The 13,442-nt window shown below is 38.3% G+C and overlaps 1 protein-coding gene across 2 annotated transcripts in view; it reads left to right on the top strand.

Annotated features, from left to right (window-relative positions):
• Positions 1–10,711, top strand: part of LOC124430889 (autophagy-related protein 16-1) — a 339,078-nt gene extending 328,367 nt beyond the window's left edge. For both annotated transcript variants that reach the window (XM_046978102.1, XM_046978092.1), the window contains one exon: positions 8,451–10,711. In XM_046978102.1, coding sequence (XP_046834058.1) covers positions 8,451–8,547 — 97 coding nt within the window. In that variant the 3' untranslated portion in view covers positions 8,548–10,711. The remainder of the gene's footprint in view (positions 1–8,450) is intronic.
• The last annotated feature ends 2,731 nt before the right edge of the window (positions 10,712–13,442 follow it).

Below are 13,442 nucleotides of genomic sequence, written 5' to 3'. Positions count from 1 at the left end.
CTTCTAGTTCTTGTAGCAGCCTGTACAAGAATAAGTACGAGCCTACTCAAGGCACACGAAACCAATCTCCTTGTCATCCCTCTCTTTCTCTACTTTGGCTTCGCGATGAGGATCAAGCCGATTTCATTGTCGCTCCGCGTAACGAAGCACCCAAAGAGAAGAACTAGAATTAGAGATAGAGATAGAGAGAGAGAGAGAGAGAGAGAGAGAGAGAGAAAGTGAGAGAAAGAGAAAGAAAGAGAGGAAAGACAGGACGAAAAGGAGATCAATTGCCTCGTGACACTGCTCCAACTTAACTCGATTTCGTTCCACGACAATGATCGGCCGGTCCTGCACGATATTATGTCATTTATCTTCGTCGTGTCTTCGAAGGGTCGCACCGTGCCGAGCTCTTTATCTGTTTTCCCATTCTCCTTCTGTTGGCCCAACTCTACCTTGCCATCAGTTCCTCTCGTGCCAGGAGTCACGGCTTGGTACGGATATATAAGCGTTGACTTCGTTGTCCTCAATCCGTACCACCGCCGTTACCACCCACCCAATCACCTTCCACCCTTTATCCCTAACCATCCGTTGCCTCTTCTTCGTTGCATTTCACAACCAATGGGCACTCCCTGATAAAAGCTTTCGATCAAATCGGACGTATGGATTTTTCCTCCCCTTCGAGCTCCCTTCTCCTTTTGCTCCTACCTCCTTCATCCTTCTTTATACTCCCCTTTCCTCTTCCACGAAAGTCGCGATTTCACAGAAGCACTGCATCTTATTGCGTAATGGAAACGATTCGATCGACGGTACTCCGTTCTAAGCTGTCGTAAAAAGATATTTAATGTTTTCTTATCTCATCGGCGCGATTTTTACTTAACACGTCGAGCAAGATCCACCTTTATTTATTTAACTAAGACATTCACGTTGAAGATTTCATTGCTTGCCGCTTTTCACGTCACGCTTGTACATCGCCTAACGACGTTAAGACGGTATTTCACCTTCCTCGAAAGTTACCAGAAAATCTAATATAATCGCAAGTTCAAAGATAGGAAAACGAGAGCGAGGAGACTGAAAAGGTAAAGAAGCCACGAATATCGAATCGCGCCTTAATTAATCAATTTCCTGCGCCTGCTTTCGTTAATAGTCGCATAATTGCAAGACGAACTACATCCGGACTATACATGGATACATTGATATGCAAGAAATTTCAATAGGGATGCTAGGATAAGAAATAAACAAGTGTCATCGTCTTCTTTCTACTACAATCAACGACCGTTCTCGGTAACGACAACGCTTCTCCTATCTTCCAGGAAATTTACTTACATTAATCCATAATAGTATCAGCGTGTCCATCCCGACATGTCCATCGCTTGTACGGGATCGTTGTGTCTACACGAGCGTACACTCTCTTTGAAGGTATACGCTTCTTTGAAGAAGCAGAAGCCATTAAAATGACAACGCTTTCAACGTCGGAAAACTTTCGACGGAAGGAGCGTGGAAGAATCATTTCAACCCTCTCCCTCTTATAACCCGATCGATTCTCCGTTGTCATGGCGACTGATACAAGATAGAAAATAAATTTTTCAAACGTGGACACGATGATCGGGAGAATCTTACATTTTTTACAAGATAAAACGCAACTCGTGCCGCGAACTCAACGTGTAGCTATCCTCAAGCCGCTATTCTTAATGGGAAAATGATAAAGACGGACGAGCCATCGATTCCCTCTCCCTTCCTTCCTCCTTCTCGACTCTTTTGCTATTCGTTCGTTACTCGGGGCGAATTGGATTAGCTGCAGTGATCGTGCGCGCACGACTTTGATGATTTATCACGATAAAAGTCGAGAAACCGTCGCGCGTTGCATCGACCTCGGTAAATAATATACGAGCTTCAGCCTCGAAGTGGCCTGAAGTTCAAAGCATCGAGATACGAGCTCAACGACGAATTCGACAGGCCGACGGTTCTAGAACGATATCTCACGAACTGTCGGTCAAAGGGAAGTTTCATTCGTTTGTGAGTGAAAGTGAAGTTGGATGCAAGATGCGAGTAACTCACTACGTCCGTCGAAGCACTAACTTTGACGTGGCACGAAGAGATAGCTTGCAAAGTGAGAGTGAGAGTGAGAGTGAGACTAAGAGAGAAAGAGAGAGAGAGAGAGAGAGAGAGAGAGAGAGAGAGAATACGCGCGTATCTCATGTTGAAACTTGTACAGAATGATTCCGCGTACACATTTCTTACTTTTTGCTAGTATACAACGCGTTTCTGATGGAAATACATTTGCGGAGATTATAATAAAAAAAAAAAAGTATTACCTTGATACAGCTTACGTTACCTCCTCCATTAAAAACAATCGCTTTCAATCGTGAAGATCGTGAAGGTATAGAAATCCTTCACGGTAATATCGATGAAAGAACGCAAACAATGATCTTACTAAAACTACGCGATATCATCCAGAAAGATCGTACACGATGTAACTTTTTTACACGTAAAATCATTAGACAAGAAACTTTTTCGATAGTCCACAGGTACGTTCTAGCGATCATTTGTGCCACGCAACCTCGCGATTCCAAGGACTTATTGCTTTCTTTAACGAAGACTTCGTAGCTATTTTCTCTTCTTACTCGTCGATTTGATGATTACGAAGATTTTCTCAAAGTAATTTTCGTGATTTTGTAATAATCGATCGTGATTCTGAACGAACCGTGAAGGACTTTTTATTTCTATAGAAAAAAAAACAAAAAAAAAAAAAAAAGAGAAAAAAATATATACATAAAAAATGTGTAAGAGTAAATCACAGTTCTGAGTTATCGATAAATCGATATTATTATAGAAAGAAAATGCCCACGAGAAACATCTTCTTCATACAGAATGATCGAGCCAATTCTCTCCCTGTGCTCTGACGTCCCGCATCATTTGCCGCGAGAATGACGTCGATCTAATCATCGTTCGTATTGTCGTCCCATCTCTCTCCATCTTTCTCTCTCTTTCTCTCTCTCTCTTTCTCTCTCTCTCTTTCTCTCTCTCTCTTTCTCTCTCTCTTTCTCTCTCTCTCTCTCTCTCTCTCTCTCTCTCTCTTTCTCTCGATGCTTCGTGCACGAAGGTTTATCCTTCTCCAGTACCGTCCTCCTGTCGCGTTATAGAACCGACGCTATATACGTCAATGAGCGCCCCATTAGGCGCCACTGTTCGTCGTACGACATGCATTCGAATGCACTTCGCTCGCGGCTACGAGCAAAGATAGAAAGAGAGAGGAAGAGGAAGAGGAATGGAGATCGATAAGCAGAAATCCACGATTGTCAACGCTAGGAGGATATTCGCGTGATCGCTCGTCGTCTTTCGTAAGAAAGATCGCTTCGACGTCTCGTTTCCGTGACGTCCATGGACGCGTTGAAACGATCGTCGTCGACGACGACTTGCTGACCGGTTACTTCTCTCTTATCTCTGTCTCTTTCTCTCTCTCTCTCTCTCTCTCTCTTTTTCTCTCTCTCTTCCTTGCGATAGTGAATAAAACGATAGGCTTTACGGTAAAAGACGGTGACGAATAGACATACACGATTGGATATGGGAATATTTGAATTTGAACAGACAAGTAGTGGTAGGATACTTACTTGTTCTGCCGTATGAACGATTAATTGGTTTCCGGTTTGAAAATGTTGGAAAATAGTTAGTAGGTATGATCGATGGTTTCCGTTAAGGGAGAGATAGTATAACTAAACGTTCGTGATCTAATTCTGATTTAGAGATTCTTGAACATAATCAGTGCAAGCAATAGAAAATTTAGAAATTTATTTGTTTTAACCCTTAAATAGACGAAGCGATCTATTTCAATGAACGGATTTCGTGCTTGACGATTCGTACTATTGTTCTTCTTAACTAAACGATGAATCTCTCTCTTACAAAATGTTCACTTAGTGTCTCGTACATTACGAACGATTATATTCAACATTACTTATGTATCTTAAGATTTCCTGTGTCTCCTTCTCATTTCTCGAATTCGCCGATTTATCGTCTAGACGCGACAATCGTGTCGAACATGTCAACAGGTGGCACTCATCATTTCTCCTGACATATCGCGTAGGATATACGGACCATGATAAAGAATATACATTAGTCAGGAATGTATCATCGTATAGTCTCCACTCATTCCGATCAGCTCTCCCTTCGTTCAAATTTTTCAATTCAAATGTCCTTGACATTTATCTCGATAAAATATCCAATGAAAAAATCAAACTAGCGGTAGAATGTTAAATGTCCTAGCTCCTACTAACTCGATGGATACTTATATACATAGCATCAAATTTAATAATGGTATCTTAAAAGTAGATCGATTTGATTTTTGATTTATCCGAATGATATATTTATATCTAAGTTTAATAACAAAGGAATCCACGAAGAAAGTTACTTGTCTTATCGAAAGAATATTAGGAAAAGAGGTCATGCCCTGATACTCGGCAACCGTGAAGAATAATCGTTTTAATTATCTTCGGTAGGTTGGCGAGTAAATGCAAGACTCGCTTCTTCTTCTTCTTCTTCCTCTTCTTCTTCTTCTTCTTCTTCTTCTTCTTCTCTCGACGAAAGAGAGAAGCGTAACAGTACTTATCCCGTCTTTTCCATCCTTTAAGTGGTCTATCCGCAAGCTCTCGGTATCCTTCCTCTTCTCTTCCGCTCTCATCTACCCTCTTCGTCCTTCGCAATACTCACGCTCCGCATAATCCATAGCTCCTGGCTAAGATCTAAAATCCCGCGTCGTTCTTTTCCATTCTCTCTCTCTCTCTCTCTCTCTCTCTCTCTTTTTCTCTATCTCTTTCTATCTCTTCTCCTCTTCGCTTACGACGACGAGGTTCCGCTCTTTCGTATCCTTTTCCCCTTTCCCCGCTTTCCCTTCTACCTGCTTGACAAGGTTTCAACCTTCGCGTTGCCGTTTATACGTTAACTCCGTCATTTGCAAGAACGACAGACGACGAAAATGCTTTCACGTAGCACATTTCAAAGGCACGCGTACTCTATCCTTCTCTTTTTCCTCCTTCTCTCTTTCTATCTCTCTCTCCTTCTCTTTCTCTCTCTCTCTCTCTCTCTCTCTCTCTCTCTCTATCTTGCTCTCTCTCTCTCTCTCTCTCTATTTTTCCATATCTTTCTCTCTGTCACTCTTTACTTCTTGCCTTTCCTTCCTCTTTTACTTCTCGTGTGGTGTTTTCGGTAACAGTCAAAAGGAAAAACTTGAAAAGTTGAGCGAAAAAGAAAAAGAGAGAGAGAGAGAGAGAGAGAGAGAGAGAGAGAGAAAGTAAAAGAAAGAGAAATAAAAAGAAAAAAAATAAGAAAGAGAGAAAGGACAGAGGTAGGAGGGAAAACGTCGTTCGGGAAAGCTTATTTCCACGCTACTTCGGTAAGAACGGATAGGTCTCCTTTATCACGCTGGCAATATACATCACATAGGTAGCTACTACTCGCAAAAGGTATCCCTTCCTAAGAGAAACAGGCTCCCGTCGCTTCTAGAAATATCGTCGACGACGAGGATGCCGACGACTGAGGTCGCCGTACTCACGACGGGTGGTGCTCGTCGCGACGTCGACGACGACGAGCTTTCATAGGGCTTTTTCTTTCGGTTTTCTTTCTCCCCTTTCTCTCTCTTTCTCTCTCTCTCTTTTTCATCCACCTTACACAGTCACTATTTTTTTTCTCTTTAACAACATACATACATATATACATACGTACGTACATACGTTCGCGCTTGCAAAACACATCGACGAACGAATACTTTCATTCGACCATTCGAATCGTATATCTCGTTATTATCTCAACATAGTTTTTATTCAAAGTATGCCGAATTTAGTTGGATGTATATATTGCTTTCTTTTTCAATGGAGATATTATTGAGGCTCAAATATTTTTTGTTCGTCCATCTGATCGTTCGAAAAACTCCGATCAAAAGTGCTCTCATTTTTCTTCTTTTTCTCTCTCTCTCTCTCTCACACGCACATACACACACACACACAAACACATATACATACACACACAGGCTTTTTCGTTTGTTCCACTCGCGGTCTGAGCGTGGTTTCGAAAATTTTCGAAATGCCCGTCCATGACCCTTTTACGATTCTGTGCGCCCTACAAATCACCTACGGGAATTCCCGCTTTATAGGCGTTTTGCACCGTACGAACGGCAATGCTGGCTGCGCGAAATTGCGCTGCAATGTGTTTTTTTTTTCCCCAATCGCGCGTTGATTCTTCGACGAAACGGTTCTACCCCTCTGCCTCTGTTTCTATCTATCTTTCTCTATCTCCCTTTTTCCTCTCTTCCTCCCTCCTTCTCTCTTTCTCTCTCTCTCTCTCTCTCTCTCTCTCTCTCTCTCTCTCTCGGGTAAACACCAATACATCCGATAATGACTGTTTCAAATTTGCATTTAATTTTCCATCGTTCGCTCGTTTCATCTCCAAGTTACGCTCTCGTAACATCGTATCAGAGATGTAAAACCACCAAAATTAGAGTTATTTCGATTTGTTGGTGCTAAATTTTCTAACGTAATTTGTAATTATAAGTTCACCAATATTTGAAAATATACGACAGCTTAATGATTTTCATAAGCCGATAAACTTTCCGATCCGTCGAATGTAAAAACAATTAAAATAAATTTCTTAATTGAACTGAAATCCTAATTGAAAAAATATATTATTCGTACGTTAATGAAGCATCTAGGACGATGTTATCGTATGAAAAAAAAAAAATTTGTTACCGAACGATTTATATATTCACTAAATGAGAATATATGTTATTCTGTAAATTTTTAGACGAATTTATTTAAAATATAAGCGCATTAGGAAATATAAAATCATATGTATACGTGTATAGTTACGTCGAATAATCCACTTAAGCGGATCGGACTATTAGCTTAATCCTCTTGTCGAGATTAAGTCTCTTGAACGAGTTAAAGTAGTGAGGAGGAATGAATGAAGATGTATAATGAATCCAAAGGAAATAATTTGTAGAAGATATCGCAATGCGGTATTCTGTCAATCGATAATTATTTGAAAAACGATAGATAGATATAAATGAATGCGTTGGAATGTTCATTAGAGAAATTGAGAAAGAGAAATAGAAAGAGGAAAAGAGAGAAAGGGTAGAGGGTGAGAAAGAGAGAGAGAGAGAGAGAGAGAGAGAGAGAGAGAGAGAGAGAAGTGAGAGAGAAAGACCATCTTTTGTAACAGTTATTCGGTGCCATGGCAATTCGTCCGATCCATTATGGCCTGAAAACACAATCTCCGTTCATAATTATCCTCGAATTACATTCGCCTCGGTAAAATCGGTTAATGTCATCCTTGGCGGATGACGTTGCACGTAGGCTAATTCCTTACACTCCATTGGCATACGTAATAACATTTCTAACGGTACCATCGCGAGTTTTAGTTTATTCTCGAAAACATTGCCGGCATCCTTTCATTCCAAATTTACTTTCCACGTCGGAGCGTAAACCTTTCTTGAAAGATTCTCTTTACGATAAACAAGCGGGACAAAGAAGATCTTTCTTTATCGAATTGTTCCTATTATGCTTGATCTATAGTAATATATTAAACGAAATGTTTATTCAAAAAAAATAACTTTTTGTTCCTTTCTCTCTCTCTCTCTCTCTCTCTCTCTCTCTCTCTCTCTCTCTCTTCCTCGTTCTCTTTTTCTGTTTTTTTCTTTCTCTCTCAACCACGATTTTTAACTGAACATATAACGAGTTCATATTTTCGAGTCTGTTCCCTACAACCCATTTTATAATTGCCATTTTAAGTACATACGTGAGTGTCGTCGTCTCGTGAAACGATAAAAATATTGCGACATCGTTGATCCTAACAGAGAAGTACACTTTGTGCGAAACGTTTTTGAACACTTGATGCCAAAACATTGGCCACTTGTATACGTATATATAAATGGAACATAGTTATATATACGCGTATGGTATATTTAACCATTTTTGAATGCTTTCGCGTAATAAAAATCGAGTCGAGAATAAAACTTTATCGTTTTAATAGCAAGAGAAACGGGCAAATCTAGGTATACGTTATAACTATTTCCAAATGTCGCATGTGCTTTTATCCGGTAGCCTTCCTCGTTGCCGTCGTTGTATCTCTATGCGACCGGATATGCGGAAGCTCCGTTCCGCGTTGGCTGCGCTTCGTTAACCCTTTGATCTCCAATGTCGAAGCACGTTTCCCATCTAATTTTTCACTTTATCCTCTGTCAGACGTAACGCGACGTTAACTCTACTTCGTTCGTCGTTCATTTAATCGTTTCGTCGAAATCGTTTATAAAAGACTACCGTAAAACTTTGAGTTTATACGATACTCACAAAAATTAGCGTTAACGACGTGAGACGTGGTTGAAAAAAAACCAAAAAATAAAAAATGAGAATATTTAAAACGTACCGCATACGATCTATTTCTTTCATTTGTCTTTTTTTTTCTTTGTTTGTAAACATTAAAAACAGGACAACTGTGACGGCTGTCTCCTGGCATCCACATGGAAATTTCCTCGCGTCGGTCGACCGCACGAAGACCGTCACGATTTGGGGCGACTACGTTTGATAGGACGAGTGATCCCGCGACAAACGATTGTTGTTTCACGCTTGACGATTCGCGTGTGTTTTCTCCTGTTAAACCCTCGGCTCATTCAACGTGGAACATCAGAAGCAAAAGGGACGAAGTTTATGTCGCGCTACACCATCGGCCACCGCCACCATCAACATCAACATCAACAACAACAACAACAACGACGACGATGATAACAAATCGTAGAGGATTCTTGTGAGAAGAGAATAATCAAAATCATTCGAGGGTTTGACCGCACACATGGTTGTAAAGCCTTCTATGGATAACGTTTCGGTGAGCTGTAAAGCGCCGCGGCTAATGGCCGAACGAATCGAGAAAAGAGCTGTAGGAACTATTGTACATAAAGCTGCACTTATTGTTACTCTGAGGTTGTAAAGATATCCTTTTTTAGAGGTAGCGTAAGCAAGAACTGCGCATTGTGCCCGCCTCATCTCCCGAGAAATCCGTGAGATTATCGTGTAGTTACTTATTTCGAGATTCGCTAGACGTCGCTGCTTTTGACAGATTAAAGGAAAAAAAAAGAAACAAAAAAAAAAAAGATTTAAACTTTGTAAAACCAATCGTTTGTCGCTGACAGACATGACGACAATGACGATCCACGTTGGATGTTTCTAAAAAAAAAAGAAAAAAAAAAAAGAAAAAAAAAGAAAAAAGAAGAAAAACAGAAAGAAATAATTATATACGAATACAAGCTATTTTTTTGTTTCTTTAAACACGAACATTCGTCATACAAGATGATCCAACGTCGACTGTCACTTTTATATTGTTCAACGCAAGTAAGAGACGGGAGATGGATGTATTTTTTAAATAAAAAAGCACAATAATATTAACGATATCGATGCTGATCGCGTTTGATTAGCGATTTGTATGTTAACTATGAGGTAAGTATCGGTTCACAAAATATAGCATGAATTATTTAATCTAACATTAATAGGTCTAACAAATTAAAAAATTACATGATAACATCCATATATATTGAGTAATGATTATTGTTTCGTTATAAGCTTTATAAGATTATAATCTTTATATGTTATACGTTTGAATAATTTCTTTCAGTTTTATATTTTTACATTAAAAAAATTTAACATTACTTATATACTTTTACAAAGAGACTTGATATCGTAGTACAAGCAACAACTTTTATTTACTACAAAACAAAAAGTATGTAGCGTCGAGATGTAACTTGTATTATTTCTGATATTGCATTGTACGTATAATGTGACAGTGTATTCACACAGTCTGATATTATCTACGACTGATAATTTTTTTTTCTTTTCTTACTTTTTTTTTCTCTCATTATTTTATAACAAATATGACATTTACGAACAAACGCGGTCTAATTTGTATATCGAACTTTTAATAGGTTTTTGGTGCATCGTCGATTACGTCCTTCGATCATGATAATTCGTAGGAAGGTTGATTTAAACGAGCGGTATCGAACTATCGCCCGATAACTTGTATGCACGTGACGAGTAGTGCAAACCGCCGATTACGCATGCAAATAGAGTATAATGCTGCAAACTTATTACGAAAATTTATCGGTCCAACATTCTCGCATCGTCGATGATGAAACCACAAGTGATTTTCAAAAACTCATTTTGATTAATGCTCATCATTGCTCGTTTATTATTATTTTCTTAATTTTATTTTTTGTTTTTCATCCTTTCTTTTCACATTTTTTCGTTTCCAGCCTAAAAGCAAGAAGATTTTCTATCTGTACTATTTTTCATGCCCAATCGAGAAAAGTTTCAGTCCGATGAATTTTCATATCAAGCTTGCGATAGTCTCGCAGCAGTGCGTATCGAACTAAACCGATTGCGTCCAAACCTGTTATTTCTTTTACTATATTTACTATATATATTGTATTTTGTCTTAATAGAAACACATACACTTACACGAAGAAACCATCGTTTGTCTTGTTATCCTCTCTCTTTCTTTCTCTCTTTTTTTTTTCTTCTCTCTCTCTCTCTCTCTCTCTCTCTTTCTCTCTTTTTCTATACCTTATCTTATTCATTTAAATACGAATATACACACATACATAAATACTGACACGCGCATAAATTTTGACTTCGAAAGAAGAATATTGTATACATCGTGTCGGTGCAATATGTAAATATATACAAAATGTTTTCTTCTTGTATTTTCTGAAAAATAGTATTTAATTTTATTTCCTTTATTGTAATTACCATGATGTATCCTCCAATTTGCAAAAGAAAAAAAAACAAACAAAGGAAGAACTTGCAAAACTAAAAATGTAGACTAATGAAACTCCATAGGATCGCAGAGGGATCCGAATCATGTGTTTCATTTCAATCCGGTCGATCCCAAAGGACCGAATCTGTTCTTACAACGAAGCAGGCAGTGGAACATAACAGTGGGATAACATCGAAGCAGTACGTAAGAATATATAATAATTACATGCCTTAAATAACAATCGAGATAGAATCTCAGTAGAAATTTCTACAATATTTCATTAAGATAGACATTATCGAGATATCCTTGTTAGTATCCTTTGACCCTCGTAGCGAACTTGTCCCCTCTAATCTTCTCTTTCTCTCTTATCCTCTTCCAAAGCACGTATCTACGTACCTACATACGTACATGGAATATATCGAGAAACGGTTTAGAGAAACGGTACTTAACAGAGAGAAGGTGTATCTGACAGTACCTAGCCAACATGGTTTCGAAAGCACTCATTAGTCAGTGAAATGCGGTCACGAAGTGACAACTCGCACGTAGAATATTATACGGTCCAAGAACTTCCATCTGTACTCATATCGCGAAGCACGCTAGTGAGACAGCGCGTCTGTACGCTCGCGACTGTTTGTAACTTTCACATTATACACCCTTTGTCCGTGATTCGACAGTTTCGACAGTTTCGCAATGGAACGTTAGAATGTGCCAGACCGACCAAGCGAAAACGCTTGCAAACGACGTTAAAGTTCAATCGAACCACCGCATCTGGGTCCTCCGAAATTTTTCTCCTCACCCCTTACTCAACCTTTATTCCAGTCCTAGTTTTCGATATATCTGTACGAGAATATTTTTCTTTCTTTACGTCGCCCAAATCTCCTGTCTACTTTTCTTTACATCTAGTTTGTTCGTAAACCATAAGAAAAGTATGTGACTATACGAAAAACGTGCTAAAATGAATTGTCTTATTGTATATAAATACATAAATATGTTATATATAGAAATATACATAAGATCACATATGAGTAAAGCAAAAAATAAACAAATAGTAGCGTAATAATTTTCCAACATATAAAAGCTTAAATCGCGAAGTATTCAAATTAATACTTGTATCTATGAAACTCTCTCATTTTCGAATAGTAAAATTACATGAGTATTGTCACCGATTGGAATGACTGTACACACGTATTGATTATTAAGAGAAATTCTTCTTGCGAGCACGTAATCATAGTTCTTTTCACTTTTCTTTTCTTCTTTCTTGTCTCATAAATTCTCTTAGCGTACATATGTACGTGCTTTCTTTACTATTTTTTTAAATACTTCTACGGTTACTCATTATATTCATTGAAAAAACTCAATATCTTAAGGAAATATCGGTTAAAAATATTCAAGTTCATTATAAGTGATGTATTTGTGTAAAAACTATTTTGAAAATAGCTAGGAATTGATGATTCTTAAATTCGACTCTTAACTTTTTAGTTAAAAATAAAAAAGAAACTAAATACCTATCTCTTTCAAGTCAGAAAATGTAAACGTAACAATCGTAATAGATATATGGGATTAACTATAGCGATTTATTGAATTCAAAAATGAATTTTCATAGATCATTGTTAAAACTTATTTCAACTTCTTTCACGGAAAATGTTATAACATTTGAAGATTATAAATATGCTCCTGACCCAATTACGTCTCTATATATTTGTTTATCTTTTTCTGACTGATCACGTTGAATGTGCTATAATATTATTTAATGAGAGCTAAACAACGACAACGACTAATAATAAAACGATAATTATAAGCGGATGGTTTTTTATTTCCTTCTTTGTTATACAATTTCTATTGACCGAAGCAAATCTCTTATCACGTCTATGCGACCGACAAACTGGTACAGATCAACAAAGTAATTTATCTCTAGCTTCGTATCGTGAATTTTACTACGAAGGTCGGAGATTCACATTGTTGATTTTCGTAGAAGCGTACTTTGTATATATATATATATATGTGTGTGTATACGGTAAGTACGTATACGAGGATAAATAAAAGATACGATAGGACGCGTATAGAAGGAAACGTATCGCACGAAGAAAATCAATTTAGGCGTACAAGAATTTGATGGAATTAACGTAGCGTATCTCGATCAAAGTAAAAGCCAAATCCAGGTTAGCAAGCATCAACAGGAAGCCCACGATATCTGTATCACTGAAAGTGGAAAATCTTTGGGAAAACAGGAACTCTGTTGAACAGGTAAGAAGCTTGGAATCGAAGTTCGAGTCTACGATGTATTTGTCCGCAGTGGGATCGCGACCGTTTTCACGGTCTCTCATGCAGAAAAATCGACTCGGTCCAATCGTCTTGCTGGTGAATCACGGAGTCGACACTTTTCCTTTAATCGCATCTCTCCTCTTTTGCGTTCACTGCATAACAGCCTTGAAGCTTCGTCTGTAAACGTAAACGTTATAACTCGTTTAACGAAAATCTCTGTTTATTGTCATGCTTGTACGCACAGACGTGTATAATCTGAGTCTCTCTCTCTCTCTCTCTCTCTCTCTCTCTCTCTCTCTCTCTTTCTTTCTCTCTCTTTATTTCTCTAGTAAATTTTGCCGACGCAAAATTGTCTCCCTTCCTTACGAAGGAATTAAGGTCGACTCGATATCGACTCTTCCTCCTTTCTGCTTATT

This window comes from Vespa crabro, chromosome 1, assembly GCF_910589235.1.
Source record: "Vespa crabro chromosome 1, iyVesCrab1.2, whole genome shotgun sequence".
NCBI classification, from domain to species: Eukaryota; Metazoa; Arthropoda; class Insecta; order Hymenoptera; family Vespidae; genus Vespa; species Vespa crabro.
The sequence above is the reverse complement of the archived record's forward strand: the minus strand, read 5'-3'. Positions and strand labels throughout refer to the sequence as shown.